The following is a 20,583-nucleotide window of genomic DNA, read 5'->3' as shown; positions in this document are numbered from 1 at the left end:
TTAATCACTGTAACTTCCTTTTGCTCAGTGTATTTTAATGCAGATCCTCATTTGATTAAACAAAATTGAAATGTTGTATCTCTTGAAACTGAATAATTTAAAGGAGCAATAGGATTAGGATGCATCTAGAAGTGATGTTGCTGAGTCCAACCAACTCTTCTTCCCAAGTCTTCCAAGAGTGTAGGAGAACAACGGGAAAACTTTGAAAACTCTAAAATGTAACTTCTAGATCTAGATTCCGTTTGAGTGGTCTACTGTAGAAACATAGTGGCCGGCTCTGTGAAGAGATAATAAAACGGCTCATTGCAAGGATCAAAACACAATTATTCAATTACTAAAAAATATAATATTTGCATAGATCACCCTTAGTGCTGCACACTCCGTGGTTAAAGCACAGTACAGCTTTGACGGATGTTATATTTACATTTATTATGTATTATGCCAAAGCCTCATTTAAACTTCAGATAAGCTGCGGAATGAATCACTTAGATTGAAAATGCACTGGGATGGGACATTTTAGGTCGGATTTTAGAGGAGAAATGCAACTAGCTGGACGCCAAACGGTAGGTATTGTATTTCGCAGAGAGCTAGTTGCTCCCATACTCCTCACGAGCCACTGAACGCACCACCTTAGGTGTCTCTGTCGCTGCCTGAAGGAAACCCAGACGTCACCGGCAACGGCGCCGCTTCTGCCCTTCAACGCTGGAGTTGTTCCTCCTCACACGCTAAACACCATCGCGTCAACAGTTCGCCCACGACTTTAAAAGCAGCTTGAGGATTATTCTCGTCTTATTCCTCCGTTCGGTGTTTCCGGGTCTAGTCCATCGCGGGAATGGAGTGTCGTGTGTTGTCAATCCAGAGTCATGTTGTCAGGGGATACGTCGGGAACAAGTCTGCTACGTTCCCTCTGCAGGTGAGAACCGGATCACACACATGCAAGTGGCTCCACGAGACCTGATCCGCTTGTGCAACGACACGTGAGAAAAAAAAGGAGAGAAATAGATGTAGAACATGCTGGTGGTGCAAAGCGGGACTTCCTGATCTCTAGGCTTCTTATCTTTATTTAGACGCAACGGGGACTTTTCCTCTTTCTGGCCGTTTTATAATTTATAAGATAAGATATATCACTAAAGTGTCTACAGGGATCAAGCAGGGCAAACGATATGTGCATTAATGTGTACAAAAGCATTCATGTTTGGGTTTTCCTTTGAAACATTTAAGCTTCAGAGATACTATTCTGCCGTTATATCTGGACATTTTTTTTAAACCGATTGAGTTATCACGTGATTGTATTTGGTCTCCATCGGTTGGACAGCCATTGGTTTCTTTTTGTTCTCATGTCAATACAACACGCAAATCGATTATAGTGAACTTCGTATTTGCATCATTCAAAGTACGTCAGTCTTTCCAAAACATTTGCATTTTACGGTGTTTATTTCAATCAAGTTTCCTGCAGAGGCTCTTTGGGATCATTTTCAGTCTTTCCGTATTTAAGTGCAGAGGAAAACCTTCAGAAACTAATTCATTGTACAACTCTATTAGAACGTGATGTGATTTATTAGAAGTGAACTAAATACATAAACACTTACGTCATTCCATCAATCATCACAAAATACGTGTCTGTGGTTTTCTCACTCGGCTGAAACTCAGAAATTCCTGTAGAGCCGGTGTTGTATATTGTAACATAATTGTTCAGTATTTTAACATTAACTCTTCTTTTCTCAGGTGCTGGGCTTTGAAGTGGACTCCATCAACTCCGTTCAGTTCTCCAATCACACAGGTTGGCTCAGTTTCACAAAGTATATATTGAGTTATTATCCACTTTATTAAGAAAAAAACCATAGACCCTCTCGTCTTTTTATTTGAATACGAAGCGAGTAAATGAGTTTTCGTTGCTTTTTAGAACGCACGCTAAAAGAAGATGGATTTGATAATAAATCCTTGGCTTTGTGAATTATTCACTGGGTTTGTGATGCGTTCAATGTATTTGTCGAGGACATTTTGTGAGAAACAACCGACACAATCAAGTTAATCACTGCTACTCGAACACACACAATCAGATTGATTGATTCCTAAAACTCCATCAAGGGGCGGACAGAAGAATGTTTACACCACATTTATTACAAGTAGTCAAAAGAAGATTGCTCATTGGATTTCCCACATGAAGTTTTGCAAGTTCAACCGGACCATGTGGAGCCGTAGAGGCCAAACCCCTGAAGTATAATGCAACGAGGAAGGGCACAATTTATTGTTTATAAATTCAGCATTTATTTTAAAACTTTCACACAGTGTTATTTTAAGGTATTTTATTCAGATAACTGAACAGAAGAAGATGCCAGTAAACAGAATGGTAAATATGATATTGTTATCCCACATACGATACGACCTTTACTGTGGTTATTCTGTGAAAGAGGGCGGTAAAAACTCCATTAAAAAAATAGAATATAATAGGATGGAATTCGTATTGTTGGGTCAATTTACGTTCACAATGGAAAGTCCTAAAAAAACTCCCTGATTGTTTTCTTCTTGAACGCCGTGCAGCCTGATGTTTTTCTTAGCAGTCTGTTATAAACAAACCTTTGTACTTACTTTTTCTTCTCCTGCTAATCTAGTTTAAGGTCCACTGTTTGTCCTACAACTTTCAGCTCAGCAACAGACAACATGCAGGGAACGAACCATTCAAACACGCATCTTCTCCCTGAAACCGCGCGTGTGTGTGTGTGTGTGTGTGTGTGTGTGTGTGTGTGTGTAATCCCCTCTGGAGAATTGTTACTCTGTTTGCTTGAATCCATCTCTTTACTTCACCCCTCACAAGGAAATCACGTTATTTCCACAACAATAATCTGGACTTCACCCCCCCGAGTATGTGAAGAATGTACTTTCGCCACAGGGGAAGCAGAATTCTCCCCGCTTAAATCCAAGCACCTGCTCTTGTGTGAGGGGAAAATAGTCCGCGTGGAGTAAATGACATAACGGTGTAGACTGTAATTCTAATTCTAATACACTTTCAGAAAAGTTCACTTCCATTGGAGCCTTTGATACACAAGCTCCCCTCCGACCTCGAGCTTTCTGCTGAGTCCTCACTGCGGGGAGGCGCCCGCTCGCTGGCTCGGGGGTCAACTTGGGCCTCCATGAGAACAGTGCGGAGAACAACACAAGTGTGGTTTCGTGTCCGTTTCTCCGTCCAATCATCTGCAGTCAGAGCAGCTTTTTGGGGGGTTTATTCTGGGTCAGCGGAGAAAAAGAGGGAACAAAGAGAGCTGGCAGCCGGGATACAGGCGTCCCATTCAGTGGATGTGGAGGCCCCCGGAGAGGGAAGAGGAGCCTCAGCGGAGACGGGAGAGAAACTTAAAAAAAAAAAAAAAAACACACAAGATTGATTTGCAGCGCGGTTCATGTAACAATAAAACTGTGTGTCAACTGGATCCCCCAAAAGTCCTAAAAAAATCCACACTTTTTAATCTCCCTCTTGAATCGTAGGCTACGCCCACTGGAAAGGGCAAGTGCTGACAGCAGAAGAGCTGAATGTGCTGTACGAGGGCATTAAGCTCAACCAGGTCAACCGCTATGACTACATCCTCACAGGTGAGTCCACGGCGCGTCACCGGAGGTACAAATGTGAGTCTTCAGCTGTCCTTCAACAGCAGCGGCAGGAAGCCTTGATGTAGTCCTGCGTGGAGGGGCACAGCCCCCACTACGTTTATTGATTGTCGGAGTGTTAGATTTGACTTTAAGAGGCACCACGGACCGATTGATTCTATTTGAATGGTACTTGGACGGGGAACAGCGAGGTGAAACAGGCTTTTCTCTTCATCACACTTTCAATCTTCAAGGGTACAGCAGAGACTCGTCCTTCCTGGAGACGGTGGTGGACATTATTCAGGAGCTGAAGAAGGCCAATCCCAGCCTGGTGTACGGTCAGTGTCCTCGTTTTTTTTTTTTTTTTAACATTGCTCACATTTCAAGGTTGGATAACCAATAATTGATCCATCTGTTTTGATAATACTTAATCGTTTCGTGCTAAAGATTCCCTTTTTCCAGCTCCTCCCTTGGGACAATTTGCAGTTACCCTTTATGATGCACATGTAACAAACCAATCAATTGACTGTTAATCAATCAAATCCAAATATAATAATCATTAATGACATCACCAGCCGAATGTAACTGTTGTGCTGAGTATTAATTGTTAGCGACAGCCATAAACAAATGTAACCCTTTGTCCTCAAGCCTGACTTGACGTCTTCTTTTCCCCAGTTTGCGATCCTGTCATGGGAGACCACGGTGCCATGGTGAGCGTCTCAAAGCTCCTCCTTCTTTTTAAAAAAAACTAATCTGTATGCAGAACCAATCGTGGCAATTTCATTCAGGTTTCTCATAACTTTTTCATTTTCATTTCACTTTCGGAAACCCATCGTTGTTTCTGTTTCAGTACGTTCCAGAGTACCTGCTGCCAGTCTACAGGGACAAAGTAGTGCCTTTGGCCGATATCTTAACCCCCAACCAGTTTGAAGCAGAGTGAGTTCGCATGCAGTCATCCTCAACACAGTTAATTATTAGCTAATATGGAGGAACATAAGAGGACTCATTTGTTCATGATTCAATGCAGGTAAACACCTGATTTGTATGCTATTGAATACTGGCCTTTTTTTACACAGGCTGCTAACTGGGAGGAAAATCACCACAGAGGAAGATGCGCTTGAGGTGAGCATCACGCATCTTCCTCGCGCTGCTGTGTTTGGTTTCTCTTACTTGACCCAAAGAAAGCACCGGCGCTATAACGGGACGCCCCTGCTCTCCAGGTGATGGACTTGCTTCACAAACTGGGCCCAGAGACCGTAGTCCTCACCAGTACAGACCTGCCATCAAAACGTGGGGACCAGTTCCTGGTGGCCCTCGGGAGCCAAAACATAGGTGAACTACTAGGACCCCTTTCTCCAGACCCAACGTCCACTTTGTGCTGTTTATGAGACAGAACCGGATCTGACTGGTCGTTCGGATGTGTCCTCACTGTAGTGAAAGCAGATGGGACCAAAACCAGCCAGAAGATCTGCATGGACATGCCCAAAGTAGATGCTGTGTTCGTGGGGACAGGAGACCTGTTTGCTGCCATGTTGCTGGCCTGGACTCACCATCACCCTAAAGACCTGAAGGTCAGCGGCACACAGACCAAAGAGCGGTGGAATCTGGTCCTGCTTCACTTACACCGCAATGCACCAGTGAGCTTTGTTAACTTATCTCTCCCGTTTGCTTCCACAGGCTGCCTGTGAAAAGACTGCTTCTGTCATGCACCATGTCATTAGGAGGACCATGACGTATGCCAACGGTAGGGATTGTGCGTGTGTGTGCGGCTTAGATGTGTCACGTGGGGGCGCTGCTTTATCCTGAAGGCGTTGACTATCTCACAGATTGTTTAATACCGTGGCGCGTTGAGAAGACGTTGATTACGTTTACAAGGAGGCTGACGAGAAACGTCACAAGCGCTGCCGTGCATGAGGACGTTCACCGAGATAAGAATGACTCCTTTTCGCTGCTCGGCTGGCCGATCCTCCGAGTTCCACGCGTTGATATTTTGGTTCCAACTGCCCCTGTTGTGTGTTTCAGAGATGGCCGGCCCGGGGAAAAGGCCCAGCCCTGCACAACTGGAGCTGAGGATGGTTCAGAGCAAAGCCGACATCGAGAACCCTGCCGTTGTGCTGGAAGCTAGGGTTTTATAAATGTCTTCCCGCTGAAGGCGGTAGCGTCTCCCCGGACGTTGACATCTTGCTGGTAAAAAAAAAATCAACTCTGAAATCAAATCTGGGCGGGCCGCCACACGCGTTTAGGATTGCCACATCGAAGACTCCCGTGTCTCTGCCTGACAGAAACTCTGAGGAAGTAAAACAATGTTTTCATGAGCGCCTTCAGCAGGGTCTGTTGATATGTACATTCTGCTCACAGACACACTGGAATCAGTGCCATATGCTACTATGGTCTGTGTAGACAGCATCTGCCAATCAATAGAAAAAACACACTATTAGACAACTGGCTTTAGGTCTGAAGATAGTTTAAGTGTACTTCAATCCTGGACATCATTAAAATGTTGTAAAAACAACTCATAAAAAGACACATCTGATGCAAATAATATGTATTCTCTAGTTTCCTTAGCCCGAGTTGTTTCACTGCAATTGCAATTTAATGATAATCATCAGAATAGTTGTTGACTAAAATTGTTCTTTTAATCAACTTTCTGAAAATGTTTTTTAATTATGCATTGATGTCTTGAACTAGCAGATGAATAACATGTTAGATCCATGTCTTAATCATCTCAAATTGAGGTATTTGCACAGATAATCTTAATATATTTCCTAATGATCATTGTCTTCTTCTTTTCCTGTTGTCATATCCTAACTAAAGAGTCTGTATGAGACACCATCCTGTTTATAGCCTTAATGGGGGTTAGAAGATGTTAGAAGAAGAACATTGGTTTTGAATGTTTTCATGTACCAATGTAATAATTGATCCTCACGGATGTTATAAATTTAAGTGCCAAACCTCGAGCTGCTGCTCTGACAGAAAAAACAACAACATAACAGAAATAAATTATTAATATTTTTACTGAAGTTGTGTTTTGATTTTATTCATTTTTTATTTATTGCTAGATTTTGACATGAGCCCCCGGGCATGTGGCACATTTTCATTTTCTATTAACTGGCTAAAAGCACACTGAAGGCACTTTTCTAAAAGGTGTTCACAAGAGGGAGGCAATTTTACTCTCGTCTTCCATACAAATAACTTTTTTTATTCTACAGACCTATAACCCCCAAATTAGGTTGAGGTTGAATATGCTGTGTACAAGTATACTGTGTGATTAGGGCCAGGTGAAGAGTGGTTTTGTCAACGCTAATCCACAGTATGAATAGCAGGCATTGACCCAAATAAGCAGGCAGGCTGATGTGTCGGCTCAACTGCAACCTGAATGCAGTAAGCAAACGTAGAAGGAAGCCTTGTTGGTGTTCCCCTGGTCTACAGTGTAAACGTAAAGCTAAACTCTAGGCTCTGTTGGGAGAGAGACAGGATGGTATTGACGCAGTGACCGGTTCGTGTTTGAGACGTTGTGACTCCACTTTCCTACTTACGAAGCAGCTATGCAAAAACACCAGCAGAGGGCTAAAGAGGTGAAAGGTCGATCAATACCTATCCTGGAAAATAATATCACTTTAATTGCATGTTAACGGTCGTGGGATTTGTAACAAAAATATTCGGTAAAAACTTAAAGTAGCCTTATACCTTAAGATACTGTATACCCAATTCATCATGTTTCAGATATTGCAATATTCTCTTGTGGAAAACAAGCATTGTTCGTATATTTTTTGGATACTGGAGTTTTAACTGTCTCAGACAAAGGAATACTTACAACATCACGTTAAAACAGCATGTACATTTTCAATAGTTCGTCCACTAGCTTACAAACTAATCACAATGAATCGGTAACATACACAAACTACATGTGTCATTTCACCAAATACACTTGTCCTATGCAACCCCCTTTTTTTACCAGCACTTTAAATGTACTACGTGAATCGGCACGTTTTGGCGATCGCAAGGGCCGTTGTTTAAAAGAAGAAAAAAAAAAGATTGCGCATTTTACTTTATTAATGAGCAGGAATCGGGGGGCCGGACCGGATGTCGGGCATTCCACCTTCACACGGGCTTTGAGGAGGAAACGTGGAGCTTTGACAGGCAAACAATAGCGCTCTTGCAACTCGCACTGCCGCAAGTCCACGTTTCAGTGCGTTTAAGGAAGACCGGCGAAGTGGAAATAAGTACTTAACCGAGTTATTTTACGCACCCGCAGCTGAGGGAGAAGCGAGTAAGTTGCCCGAGAATCTACCGACTCCCCGAGTGAATAATTCCCAGGTAAGACGTTACTGAGTAACGTTACCGACTGCTAACGTTAGCCGCCTAACTAGCATAACATGACAGTGACACGGGCGAGTTGACTAATGACGCGTAATGTAAAGGAAGAATGTCGTTTAAGTAGCTATCGAATATCCAAGTAGCCGTCAGCGTACCCCCACTCCCTCCACCCCCCACCTACAGTTGTTAACTTGGCTACACCGGGTTTGCTAACGTAGCATGCTAGCCCCGTGCCGTTAGCAGCCCGCTCTGTCCTTGTGCTGCCGGGCTGAGTTGCGCACTGACCCCGGGTAAGAGGCTTCCGCCACCCGACGTCAACGCATTCGTTCTCCCCGAAAGCAGTAGCGTGGCCCCGTGGACAGTTTTCACCGTGTGACGCATGGACGTGGAATGTTCTGTGTTTGCAACTTTGACTTCACCGCGGCGCGCAGCTAGCTTAATTTGCCCCGTAGCCAGACCCGGCGCGGTCACAACCATGTGTCACCGGTTGGACGGAAGGGGAAGGGGGGGGCACGCCGGCTAGCTAGTCCCATTAGCTCGTCTGAGCCGGGCCACGTTGTCAACGGAGGTGTCAATCGGCGAGGCCTGCCGCGAGTGACTGAAAGGTTGGGGTCGTGTCGTATTTGAGAGCCGTTTGTGCCCCGCTGTGTGACGTGACGTCACGGGAGGTGGTTGGGTTTAGGGGGTTGACCCGCGCTACGAAGTCGCACCACAACATCAGATGCGAGGTCACTGCAGTTCATTCCAGCCCCGCGACTGTTTTAGCAAGTGGCAACTTCAGGCGTTCGCTTTAACTTCAAGCAACGGAGTCAGCTGTGTGTGTGTGTGGGAGGCAAGTAATGCTACTTTGATTATTTGGGTTTTTAAATGTATTTAATTAGTTTAAAAAATGCTTTTGACTATTAATGCATTGTCTGTGCACGATGCAGCGGACTATAATTTGTTAACTGCAATACTGCTTGGTTGTGCTAGTGGTGAATGAGTCATTTTGAGAAATTATGGTTCATTTTTAAAGCACGTGTATCGTTTTTGTAAATCTGATATATGACTGGTAAATGATCACTTTATTTTCTGCTGAGAATCACCCCTTGAATTCTCAGTATCTGAGTCAATAACACTTTTATCCTCCTGACCACAGACACTCGAACCAGCTGTTCCTTTTTAATCAGGTAAAACCTGTAGAAAATATTAATTATGATGTACTGTAAATTAGAAGACTGCAGACATCTACACCCACAGATTTCAACATTGTAATAACCCTTCTGGCCAACCCGAGGTCATTAGCTTCTTATTTTACTAATGTGCATAGCAAATTATCTATTGCTCGCTCAGTTTCTATTCTATTTTATTATTACTTCATAGTCCACAGCATTTTAGTAGGGGAGGGAATCTCTTGGCACCTCCTGATCCGATTCAGAGGTCAACGATTCGATTCTAAACCGATTATTGATTCTAAACTGATTAAAACGATTATCGATGTATCTCGATTCTCTAAATTTTCTCAAATCTGAGTTTGCTACTCAGAGGTTGCTAATCACTTCCTACTTTATTTGATACTTGGTCAATTAAGAAATTGTTGGTTGGAAGCCCAAAGACCTGTTGGCACCTAGAAACCTATTGAACTCTTATCAAGTATTGCCCAATAGGACTTTGAGTTACACATACGTAGAGAAACCGTTGCCATTTTAAAAGATAATCCTACCCTAGCAGTTTTATTAGCCTTGTAAACGTTTTTGGGACCGTTCAATTCCAAAGAAACTTAATAGTGGTAATACTCAAGCCGTTGACTAAACTTGCCCTTTCTCTTTTTGCAATCGGCCCCATTTATTTTGCTGACTACAGCAAGAAGCACCATCTTCTCTCCTTGAGACCGTATCAGTGATCACCTCTTACTGTAGCTCTCTACAGTCCAGAGCACTTCGGAGGGGTTGTTCCTTAAAGTGACGGAAGGCCATTTTATGTCAGCGATTCACCTGCACTGCTTTGGCAATCCACCGGCTGAGTGCGATCCAGCTATTGGACGCCCCTCACTTTTGGCTGTAGTGATGGTCAGGGGGTGTCTTAAAGCGATCACTCTGGGTCAAACAAACCACTGCCATTGCTATTGAGTGCTTGTCATTAGTGTTTCCTTGCCCAGGATGAAATACTTTGAACCATGGCTGACATTCATTGTCGAGCTGTCATTTATTTGTATCCTTATTTAAATTTGGTGATAAGGCCTCAGGTCTGTACTCTAACCTTTTGACCCATTTGCTTCAGTAAACGCCGGAGTCCCGTTTCTGCATCTCCGTGCCAGCTTGACTGAACCACATGTGACATTAACTCTGGCTCGGGGCCCGAAGGCGTGCCCGCTGGCCCCGTCTGCCCCATCTGCCACTACCGATCTGTTGTACATAACGCCCTGGTCCCACGGTTTTGCCAAGAAGACAGACAGACAGACAGACAGACGGACAGAGAGCAGATGTTGAATGAACATCGCTGATTTCCAGGCCTTTGGTTACATTCTCAATTACACCAGAACGAAACAAAGCACAGTTTGGCAACACGCATGAAGAGGTCACTTAAGGAAACGGTTGTCCCTCCCTTCTGCCTGGTGTGCAGTTACTAACAGGTGGCCAATGGTGAGGTGAGAAATTCCACTTTCGAATTTGTTCCTTTAGCGTAACAGATGCCCCTCCGCTAACTCAACCTTTTGTTGGGGAGAGCTTTCTTTTCTCCTTTTGTTAATTTTAATGAAGTGTGACATATCCAGGGTGCCCGTAGCTCGCTAATCAGCCCTAATCTCGTCCATTGGATTAGAGGATGGGACCGCATGTAAGACGGTGCTTACAGCACATGCGTCTCCCCGCTTCCCGGACTGAGCCTCCTCTCAGCCTCCGTGGTCTGTTACTGCCCTCGCGCTCAATGAATATCCATGCTTATTGGTCTTTTTCCTCGTCACACGGAATCTCTGCTAGTTGCGGACCCTGTCTCTGAATAGTCGCCGCCCAAGGGAGTCTCGGATCTGGCTGTGTTGCTTCTAATCCCTGTGTCTCCTTCCGTGGGATTATCATGGAGATGAAGCAGTACAGCCTGTGACTGTCCACTGCTCTGTGAGGACTTTCCTTCATGTTCTTTTATCATACTGGCTTAATTTGGTGAACTACCAGGAGCCAAAATGCTGAACCAGAGTGCTGTGATGATCTTCACTGGGATCTGTGGGGCATTGGTCATCATGGCAATGGCCTACTATGTCTACTGGTAAGTTAGTTTGTTCCGCCGGGCTGCGACCGGCCCAACCAGCTTCATCAGAACTTGTAAATGAGGTGGAAGTCAGCATGGGGCTCCAGGGCTGAACCGTGCACATTGGCAAGAACAGGGGAGACCTCTGCAAGCCAAATTACGTTTTTTAGAATTGAAATGACTCGACAGCCAGGATGAGCTGAAGTTTTGCTTTTGTTACGTGCATTTCCTCGGTTCTTCACAGCAGAAGCAGCTGTCCAGCCTTAAGCAGCTTTAACGCAGCCAGCGCCTCTAATCTTTGTGGTTCCAGGTGGGCCTGAATCCACAGGGACAGTGGTCTCCTTTGGCTTGTTTTTTAATGGTCAAATCAAATGTTGTTTTTTTTAAAGGTGATTTATTCCTTATGTTAGGAGCTCCTTAGAACGTCAGCGTAAACAAATATGGAGCACCTGAAGTCTGGTTCAACGTGAGATGTTTGGTTTTGTGTGATAATGTGGCTCATGCTCAGTGGTGGTGATCCTAATGTGAATATTGTTTTTACCAAAATGTGTTTTTACTGTCCACTCTTAATGAACTGCTAGCCTGGATCGCAGATCCAATCAATCACGCTGAGCACCAGAATTATTTAGTTATTGTGTATTCAGTTTAGTGTTATTTCAGCACACGTAAAAATAAATTTGTGTGCATAAATGACAAAGCTTTTGAGATGGTTGTTTTAACCATACTTCTTCAAACCAGGGACCCTTGATACGTTTCTTTTTACTGTTTGTCTTTGTTATAACTCTTAACCAAATTCACGTGATCCTTATTAAATGTTATATTCCTGTATTGTATCAGTCCAAAGTGATTGTATTTATTTTATTTTGTATTTTTGTCAGTGTAAACACTAAATCGACTCTGTCTGCTCAGAGGATGACCTCCCAGTCTACTGGCTTCTCGTGCGCTTTTATTTTTTTTTTATAGATCGCCAGAGCGTCTGTCCGGGTGGGCGGCAGACGGAGCTGTCCTCATGAACCCTAACGGTAGAGGAGGTCGGACCAGCTTGGGTAAACCGCTCTGGATGTCCTTTGCTTTACTGACGGTTTAGAGGAGCCAGCAGCTACGAGCGGCTCTGCTTCCTCTTCATGACCGGTCATACCTCACATCAGTTAGTGTTGTGGTTTGGTCATTTTCAGTCTGTAGAAAGAACAGTCGCGGAACCCGAATGCATTTTACTCTCAATTACTCGTATCATCGGATCATCCCGCATTGAAATGAAGCCAAAGAAGATAAGAATGCCGCATTCCCCAAGACACTGTTTTACCATTTAACCGTAATTCTCAAAGCAAATGTGTCTAGTGCTGCAAGTTACAGCCATTTTAGGGAAGGAAAGTTATATTTGGTGGCGGCGTGAATGCGCACAAATTCTGTGGTGAGACACTTTGCTCTCAGCACTGTGAATTAAAGCCTCCGTTTCATCCCGAGTGAAAATGTGTGGCGGTTGTAAAAAGGCTGAAAGAAGGGGGGTGTGGGAGAAAATTGGGACATGGTTCATGTTCTGTTTGTGGAATCTGTCTCTCGACGCTTTCACAGAGCAACTGCTTGTTGCCACAATAGAATTTGATATGGACATTTCTGCACTCGCTGCTCGTGGCCAACAACAAAGTGAATCTCTTGCTCAGCTTGATTTTCATACAGTGTCATGTAGTCGGATTCTAAACGCAGATGAATAAGTTAATGCACTTAAAAAAATGTATTGCGCATTTAGCGTCCTCAGTTCCTTTCTATCATGCTGACTGAAACAAAATGTCACCTATCTGCTGTCGCATTTTGCATTAACGTCACGCTCCCCTCTTTGCTTGTTCTGCCCCCCCCCCCCCCCCCCCACCGCTTTCTAAATATGTCACAGGAGCCGCAGGATAAATATGCACCAGTGTGACTTTGCCCCTTCAAGCCACTCTCCCCCAGTACAAACAAAGGTCATATATCTAACAGTTTACAGAGGTTTACAGGTTTACAGAGACAACTGTGGATGTTTGTACCGATGAGCTGATCCATCAGGCGATCGAGACGATGCACTTGTGAGAGTCTGTTGACACATTGCTTAAGAAACATTTTATGTTTGCATGTACGGTTTAACTTCCTTCACCCCTCTGCTTCTTTGTTGCCCTGTGGGTTGGTGTTGGGGTGTTTGGAGGCGGACCAGTTGTCTCCATTAATTGGCCACTATTTGTCCTGCTCATGAATACAACTCTGGTTACCGTATCGCTACGGAGATCTGAAACGGGACGACTCGGATTAGAAAAGTTTCTGAGAACAGCTTTACGCTGGCTTAACCTGCACTTTAATGGGCTTTGGTACAGATGTGGGAACTGTCAAATCATGTCTGGGTGGCCTGTGCACAGCCTGATGGAGAGTATCCACTAGTAGGCATTCTGCTTCCTCTGGACCATCAGAATGAAGTCACTGGAATGTTTCCTTACCACCCGCTCTGGAGCTTTTACTGGTGTAAAGTTGTCACACATCACTTTTTCTTTTCCAAGAACGATCCCTTTTGAAAGAAATGCTCTTTGCTAATAGTGGAAGAACCTGTTCTACCGGACAACGTGTCTGGGATGATGTTTAAACGTTACAGGCATTGAAATGGTTCTTTGTTTGGGTTACTATGATTTTACTTATGGTAAGTGAAATCATTGTCATGCACATTTAGTTTGTGTGTGTGTGTGTGTGTATATGTATATATATATAGAAACGTTTATTAGAAGATAACCTGCTATGTATACCTTGCAGTAACTCCACTAGATGAAACATGGTGGTTAAGAATAGCTGATGTAAAGGCCACCCGGTCTTATTTTGTCCATATGCAAGTGGCTTAAACATGTGGCAGATGCCTAATAATATAGATCCTCGACCACAAAAAGGTCAAGCCTTTCCCAGCATGCTTTGCAGAATCACAGTGAAATACTGAACAACTTCAGTCAGTAAATGTGTTCGACCTGTCTGAGAGAAACAAGAGTCGGCTCACAAAAGCCTCTGATGGAATTAAATGCGCTTAGACTGAAGCTAATGACAATGTTTATTTGATTAGTTTTTGTCTCTAGCATAACGTTCTCACGTCATTGATTGGCACTGTTCATTCAGATCACCTCATCACAAGCATTGGTAGTTGCTGTGCTCATGGAATGAACTTTCTTACTGTGTAGTAAAGTGTAAAGCCCCGTACTCTGCATGGGACTGGGAAACGTGGGCTGCTGTCGCACCTCTTATCAGTCCTGATAATCCATCTTATCAGCAAAACGCTCTGATAACGGAGGCACCAGTTGGGTTGTCTAACTTCACGTTGTCACCTCTTGGCTCACACACACACTGAATCACGGCCTCTCGTGTAAATGGCCGTACTGGGGTCATAACGTGGACAAACACTTCAAATCTAAACCTTTAACCATACTCTTTGTCTTCAATGTGTAATTATTCTACGCGGCGATGTTGAAAAATGAATGCCAACAGATTTCTGCCTGTTCGATGAACCGTCTGCTCAACCGGTGTTCTTCTCTCCATCAGGTCCGTAGTATTGGCTGAAGGGCCGTGTAAGCGCGGCTTGTAAGAGAATCCCACCGTGGTAAGAAGCTGATTTTTTTTAAATGTAATTGCTGAAAGCATGTTACCCTGCAGAACAAGACTTAAATGGACCACCTCGTATGTTGACACTGTTGTGTTTGCCCCCCCTACTTCCTCCTCCAGGTTGGTCATAGTGTACAGAAAGGAGCTTACTCCACCCTCCAGGCTCCTCAGCTATGGCTCTGATGGCCTGCGTGAAGAGCCTGTTCATCCTGCAGCTGCTGATGGGCTTTGTGTTTGTGGTGAGCGGCCTCATCATAAACTTCATTCAGCTCTGCACCTGCGTCCTCTGGCCGATAAACAGGCAGCTCTATCGCAAGATCAACTGCCGGCTGTCCTACTCCCTCTGGAGTCGTGAGTACAGTATAACTTTATGTTTTTGCTCTACTTCATTTGAAAGAGAACTGTAAAGAGAAGCCACTAGGTGGTTTGTCTTCAGACTTAACCTGGCTAATTGTTATATTTCACTTTTAGCTCTGATTACATTTAAGTGCATAAATCTATTCGGTGGGCAGTTCTTGCATGTCTAGGTGAGCAGCTGAGGCCCAAACAGACATGCATTTATATTAAATATAGCTCCATACAGCTGCAGCTGATAACTCTGCAACTAATTTGGGGCATAAATGTATTATATTAATCAGCAAACCGTGGAACAAACCTGACTTGGTTTTAGAGGAAGTGAATTGGTACTCGACGTACTTCCCGTTGATAAATGCTAAAGTGTTTGTTTTTTTTTTTACATTCCCAGTGCACACAATGTGTGTTGTTGTTGTGTTTGAGCAGAGCTGGTGATGCTGCTGGAGTGGTGGTCAGGCACAGAATGCACGCTATACACTGACCAGGCCACGGTGGACAAGTTTGGCAAAGAGCACGTCATCACCATCCTCAACCACAACTATGAGATCGACTTCCTGTGTGGCTGGACCATGTGCGAAAGATTTGGCATCCTAGGGGTTGGTACTCGAAGAATAAATGACTCCCAATTCATTATTTGTTGTAGTCTGACTTAATATACTTGATATATTCATCCTCCCTCTCTAGAGTTCAAAAGTGCTCGCCAAGCACGAGCTCCTGAAGGTTCCTTTGATTGGCTGGACCTGGTACTTCCTGGAAATCGTCTTCTGCAAAAGAAAGTGGGAGGAGGACCGTAAGACTGTGTTCAAGGGACTGAGCCAGCTCAGAGACTATCCTGAGTATATGTGGGTAGGTACACGTCAGACACACTTGTTTTTTCTCCTGTGAGTGTAGACGTGTAAGTAGTAAGCTGTGTGTGAGTCCTGATCCTGCTCTATCATATCCACCATATATATATATATACATATATCTATCATGTACTTTTTAACCTCTTAACCAGTCAGAATAGACTTTAGTCAGTCGGACATGTGGTTACAGGACTATATACTGTCACTGAAATGAAGGAGAACTTGTTTTACCTTTTTTTTTTAAATGTTATTTGTGAATAATTTACAATTCAAATTTTATTTCTGTGTCATATTCATAACTTTAACTCGTTGGGATTATTACGCTCGCTGAGTCTATTGCGGAGATCGCTCAAAATAAGCCCCATTGGGAGATAAAGTAATAGTTCCCGATTGCACAGAGGAAACCAAGAACACATAGGCACACAGAATAGCAGGTCAAAGGTCAACCATGAAGTCGTTGGAGTATGACTTTACAGTTTGTCTTGGTTTGTTTTCTTCCAAACTATGAATGACTAACCAAGGAGTTTGTTAACCTTTTTTTGTAGTTTATATACTCTGCTCTAAACTTGTCCAATTTTATTAGTACAAATAAAGAACATAAGACCTAAGTTAAGATAAACTGGAATTGAGTCATTTGAAGGCATTTCGTAATGATTCATAGGGAGGAAATGCGGACGCTGCCCTTTGACAGAGTTTTTCCTCTACTCTAACTCTACTTGTGTTTCTCCATATTCACACACCGGCTGTGTTTGGAAGCTCTCAGCAGGAGGTTGTGTGTTTCTTCTTTTCTTCCTTTTCTCTGAAGCTTCATGAACTCCGCTGTCGTCTTTCGTATAAAAAGCTCCTGTCAGAATCGCTCTTTTCTGTTGAAACGAGCGAGCGGCTTGCCTTTGCTGCGGCAGGTGCTGCTGTTCGTTGAGCGCCTTTTACTGGAGGTGTGAAGCTCTCTGTGTGTGTTTCACATTTTCTCCTTGACTCAACCAGTCTGCCCGCTGAGATTAGGCAGATCAGCTGCTGATCTAATTAACTTAAGTCGAGCGTTAGGCCGCTGCTGATGACATCGTTTTTACATGTTCGGACAAACAAGATAAGAACTCTGTGCAGCTGCCTTCCTCTGACCTACTGAGGCAAGATGGCAGCTTTGTTTCGGCATTTAGTCGAATGGATATGTGAAGAGGGGTAGCGGGTAGAACAAAAGGAAACAAGAGCTCACCTGAAGAATTGTGCTGGTGCGCATTAACACAGCTCATCTCCTCCTCCCCCCCCACCCACACACACACACAGTTCCTGCTGTACTGCGAGGGAACCCGCTTCACAGAGACAAAGCACCAAATCAGTATGCAGGTGGCAGAGAGCAAAGGCCTGCCCAAGCTCAAATACCACCTACTACCCCGGACCAAAGGCTTCACCACCACCATGCAGTGTCTCAGGGGCACAGGTAGTTTGTACAAACACTCACAAAGTTCCCCACGCTCGCAAACCACCCGTTTTTTTTCTCACGCCGTGCTCTCCTTTCTTACAGTGAGTGCCGTGTACGACGTAACTTTGAACTTCAAAGACAACCAAACTCCGACCCTCCTGGGCATCGTCAATGGCAAGAAGTACAAAGCCGACCTGTGTGTGAGGTGAGTGTCCTTGGAACCATCGCTTGTGGAAATAATGACGCTTCACAGCTGAACTCTGTTTCTTCAAATGGAACAAGATGAATGTGTTCTAAGCCCCTTTGCCTCTTACCAGCTGCATTTTGTCCCGTAACAACTAGAGGGGGTAAGAGTGCTTTGCAAAGACCTCTCTCGATGATCCACTGTGTAAAGTATTGTCTGAGGGAGCCCTCTATTGGGGGAAAGTGTCAACAAGTGGTTTGACATTCTCATGAATCTATTCTGTCGCAATGTTACATTTCGTCCTTTTTTTGTATTCAGTCCCACTCACTCATGACATTTTAGCTGAAGGGTCTCATTAGTTGCAATGGAGGTATGATTTAAATCTCTCACGTTTTTTCTTTCACAACCAGGCGCTTTCCTGTGGAGGACATACCAACTGATGAGAAGGAGTGTGCGATCTGGCTGCACAAGCTCTACCAGGAGAAGGTAGAACACTTCAAAATCTAGATGCGTCCTTAATTAACCTCAGGGAACACTTTGTTACCGTGACTCGCCTGTTGACTCCTGAACCTCTTCAAGCTGTTGACAAGCATGTCCACTGGACCGGACAAATGTTCTTAATCTCCACAAATGCAAAAACTTGCATTCTTCTTTCCTGTCCTGCTCAGGATGCCCTGCAGGAAAGCTATAAAAAGGAAGGCAAGTACCCCGGACCCACAATCGTCCCCCGTCGCAGGCCATGGACTCTGTTGAACTTCATGTTTTGGGCCACCCTGCTTCTCTCGCCCCTCATCAACTTTGCTTGTGGAGTGGTCGTCAGCGGCTCGCCTCTCCTCATCATTGGCTTTATCGTTTTCCTCATCATAGGTAGGTAAAGCGCATCCTCTTGTGGAATGAACAGGAGGTTGTTGGATCGTGCGGGGGTGGGTGGGGGGGTAAAATGCTGAAATTCAAATGGGCGAATGCACAGTTTTGTATGAAGTTTTAAAGTTTCTTTTCCGTTTGCTTCTCCCCAGCCTCAATAGCCATCCGCCGTCTCATAGGGGTCACCGAGGTGAAGAAAACGGGCTCCAGTTACGGCAACCCGGAGGCCAAGAAACAAAACTAAAGTGTACCCACCTCCCCTTCCCCCCGCCCCTCCCGCGTACAGCCGCTTCTATGCGGCCACTCTTTGGTATCTCTCCCTTTCCCAACTTCCTTCTCCTCCGAACCGTTGAGTCAGCTGGTAGTCAGGGGAGGAGACGCAGCTGTGTTACGTGATGAGAGCAGAGTTAACAATACTAATGGCACTAGATTGTGAGTGAGCAAAGCGGGCCTGGGGTTCAAAGTCTCTAACATATAAAGAGGGGAGAGGGGGTGCAGCACTGGATTCCCCTCCATCTTTCTTAGTTAATCCCACCACCTTCATCCAAGTTCTGTAAAATCCCGGTAACACAAGTTTAAGCTTCTTCACCAGAAGAAAAGAAATGTACCGTTTAACTTCAAGGTATCCGGCCAGGCAGACCGTTTAATGTGCTCTGTCTGATACACCGCTGACACTTCTTCTGCTCCTCCATTGCAGTGGAATGAAGGAAGGTGGGTGCAATGTCGACTATTCTGGAAATGTACATTTTGAAAATGTGAAAAAAAATGACTGTCTGCAATCGATCATTTCTGACACACAAAAAAGACCACATTGAGATCATTGGATTATCAAAGTAGGATGGTTTTATGGAATAGACATTTCAGTTTTTCAGGCAACATTTAAAATAATTTGAGCGGCAGCACTGACATCCAGTCCGCCTCCATTGTATTTGGTTAGCAGCCTGAAGTCCCGGTAGAAATCTCCATACAACTCCTGCATCATCCACAGGCTTTAGGCACGGCAAAGGTGGAAAGGTCCTTTTTAAAAATACAACAGTGAGGCTGTTCCACTTGCCTCCCTCCTCCTGATCCGATGCTGGCGCGTTGGAATGCCGTGCACACTGCTCCGCTCTGCTTTTGTATCTGACGTTCGGTGGAGCCGGATTGCAGAATCGGGTCACGAGCGTCTCCATGCATCTGTCCGCACATCATTTCGCTTTCCTGGCATAGGCTGGTAGTGATGTTTAAACCTTTGCCTTAAGTCAGACTTGCTCAGGCAAGGGATCGCTCATCCCCCCCCCACTTTGAAACCACGTTTAAAGGTTCACCCTCTTCCCCCTGCACAGGGCATGCAGGAGCAGTGTGCATTCATTCTGTTAATTACCAAAGCAAGTGAATAATTGAAAGCCATTTTGAATTCAATTTGTGTCCTGCTCCCCCCCCCCCCCCCCCCCCCATCAGCCGCATGTGTTAATCATGCATTTTTTTTGTTTGAATGTTCCTCACTCCTCAGCAGCAGTTCGTTGTGTACATCCTCTTTGTGGCGTTATGTGCGATCAGACCGATATCATACAAGCCTTAATAGACAGTGCTGCTCCAACTTGTGGAAATGTAGACGCTGACTGAGCCCTTGTTGTTTCCTCCTGTACAGCCAGCCAGTTGCTGAAATTAGTTGCCTAGCAGCTGCAAAGTTAATTCGGAATTAAGAAGAAAATGGGCTAGATGACTTCTGCTCTTGTGCACAAAAAGCTCCGTTTGTTATCAGTTCCGTTTTTTTCCAAGATACTTTCAGTTGCTTCACTTGTTTGTTTACAGCTTCAGTATCTTGGCCTGGCATCTTTCTGATCAGATACCAATTCATCCTGTCATTCAAAAAGAAATCATATTCAGAAGCAACAAGAATGCTGAGAAGTTAAAAGTATTTAAAACCACGTTTTACACTGAATGTTTTCTATTCTGTAGAGAAATATTAATATAATTTGAGGTCTAATGGAATCAAAAACATAAATTTAATTTTTTTTAATTAGTTTGTGGCACTGGTGTCATCTTTTGTTTTCTAAAGCTATTTTTATGTTTTCTTCAAATTAATACCCTTGATAATATTAAAGGATTTAATCACAGCAACTCCTGACTTTTTTTGTGAGTTTCTCTGTTTGCACAGTGCAAGTTCAAGGGAAGTTTAATCAACAGTTGGTCAACCTGTTCCTCAGTGCATCTCG

The 20,583-nt window shown here is 44.3% G+C and overlaps 2 protein-coding genes across 4 annotated transcripts; both read left to right on the top strand.

Annotated features, from left to right (window-relative positions):
* Positions 1 to 571: 571 nt before the first annotated feature.
* LOC120833775 (pyridoxal kinase) lies at positions 572 to 6,596 on the top strand. The gene is made up of 11 exons (XM_040201233.2): positions 572 to 913; positions 1,726 to 1,780; positions 3,481 to 3,585; positions 3,834 to 3,917; positions 4,255 to 4,289; positions 4,430 to 4,515; positions 4,656 to 4,701; positions 4,800 to 4,911; positions 5,014 to 5,150; positions 5,257 to 5,323; positions 5,602 to 6,596. The coding sequence occupies exons 1-11, from the start codon at positions 833 to 835 to the stop codon at positions 5,712 to 5,714; spliced, it is 921 nt and encodes a 306-aa protein (XP_040057167.1). The 5' UTR covers positions 572 to 832; the 3' UTR covers positions 5,715 to 6,596.
* A 1,006-nt stretch (positions 6,597 to 7,602) lies between these two features.
* agpat3 (1-acylglycerol-3-phosphate O-acyltransferase 3) lies at positions 7,603 to 20,488 on the top strand. 3 transcript variants are annotated; one of them, XM_040201547.2, is made up of 10 exons: positions 7,603 to 7,896; positions 14,659 to 14,716; positions 14,839 to 15,069; positions 15,499 to 15,668; positions 15,757 to 15,918; positions 17,202 to 17,355; positions 17,440 to 17,542; positions 17,932 to 18,007; positions 18,190 to 18,388; positions 18,538 to 20,488. In XM_040201547.2, the coding sequence occupies exons 3-10, from the start codon at positions 14,892 to 14,894 to the stop codon at positions 18,627 to 18,629; spliced, it is 1,134 nt and encodes a 377-aa protein (XP_040057481.1). In that variant the 5' UTR covers positions 7,603 to 7,896; positions 14,659 to 14,716; positions 14,839 to 14,891; the 3' UTR covers positions 18,630 to 20,488. The 3 variants fall into 3 exon arrangements, with proteins under 3 accessions (XP_040057481.1, XP_040057482.1, XP_040057483.1); XM_040201548.2 differs by lacking the exon at positions 7,603 to 7,896 and adding an exon at positions 8,269 to 8,728; XM_040201549.2 differs by lacking the exon at positions 7,603 to 7,896 and adding an exon at positions 10,694 to 11,136.
* The last annotated feature ends 95 nt before the right edge of the window (positions 20,489 to 20,583 follow it).

Source organism: Gasterosteus aculeatus, chromosome 16 (genome assembly GCF_964276395.1).
Source record: "Gasterosteus aculeatus chromosome 16, fGasAcu3.hap1.1, whole genome shotgun sequence".
NCBI classification, from domain to species: Eukaryota; Metazoa; Chordata; class Actinopteri; order Perciformes; family Gasterosteidae; genus Gasterosteus; species Gasterosteus aculeatus.
This window is presented reverse-complemented; position numbering and strand designations above follow the sequence as displayed.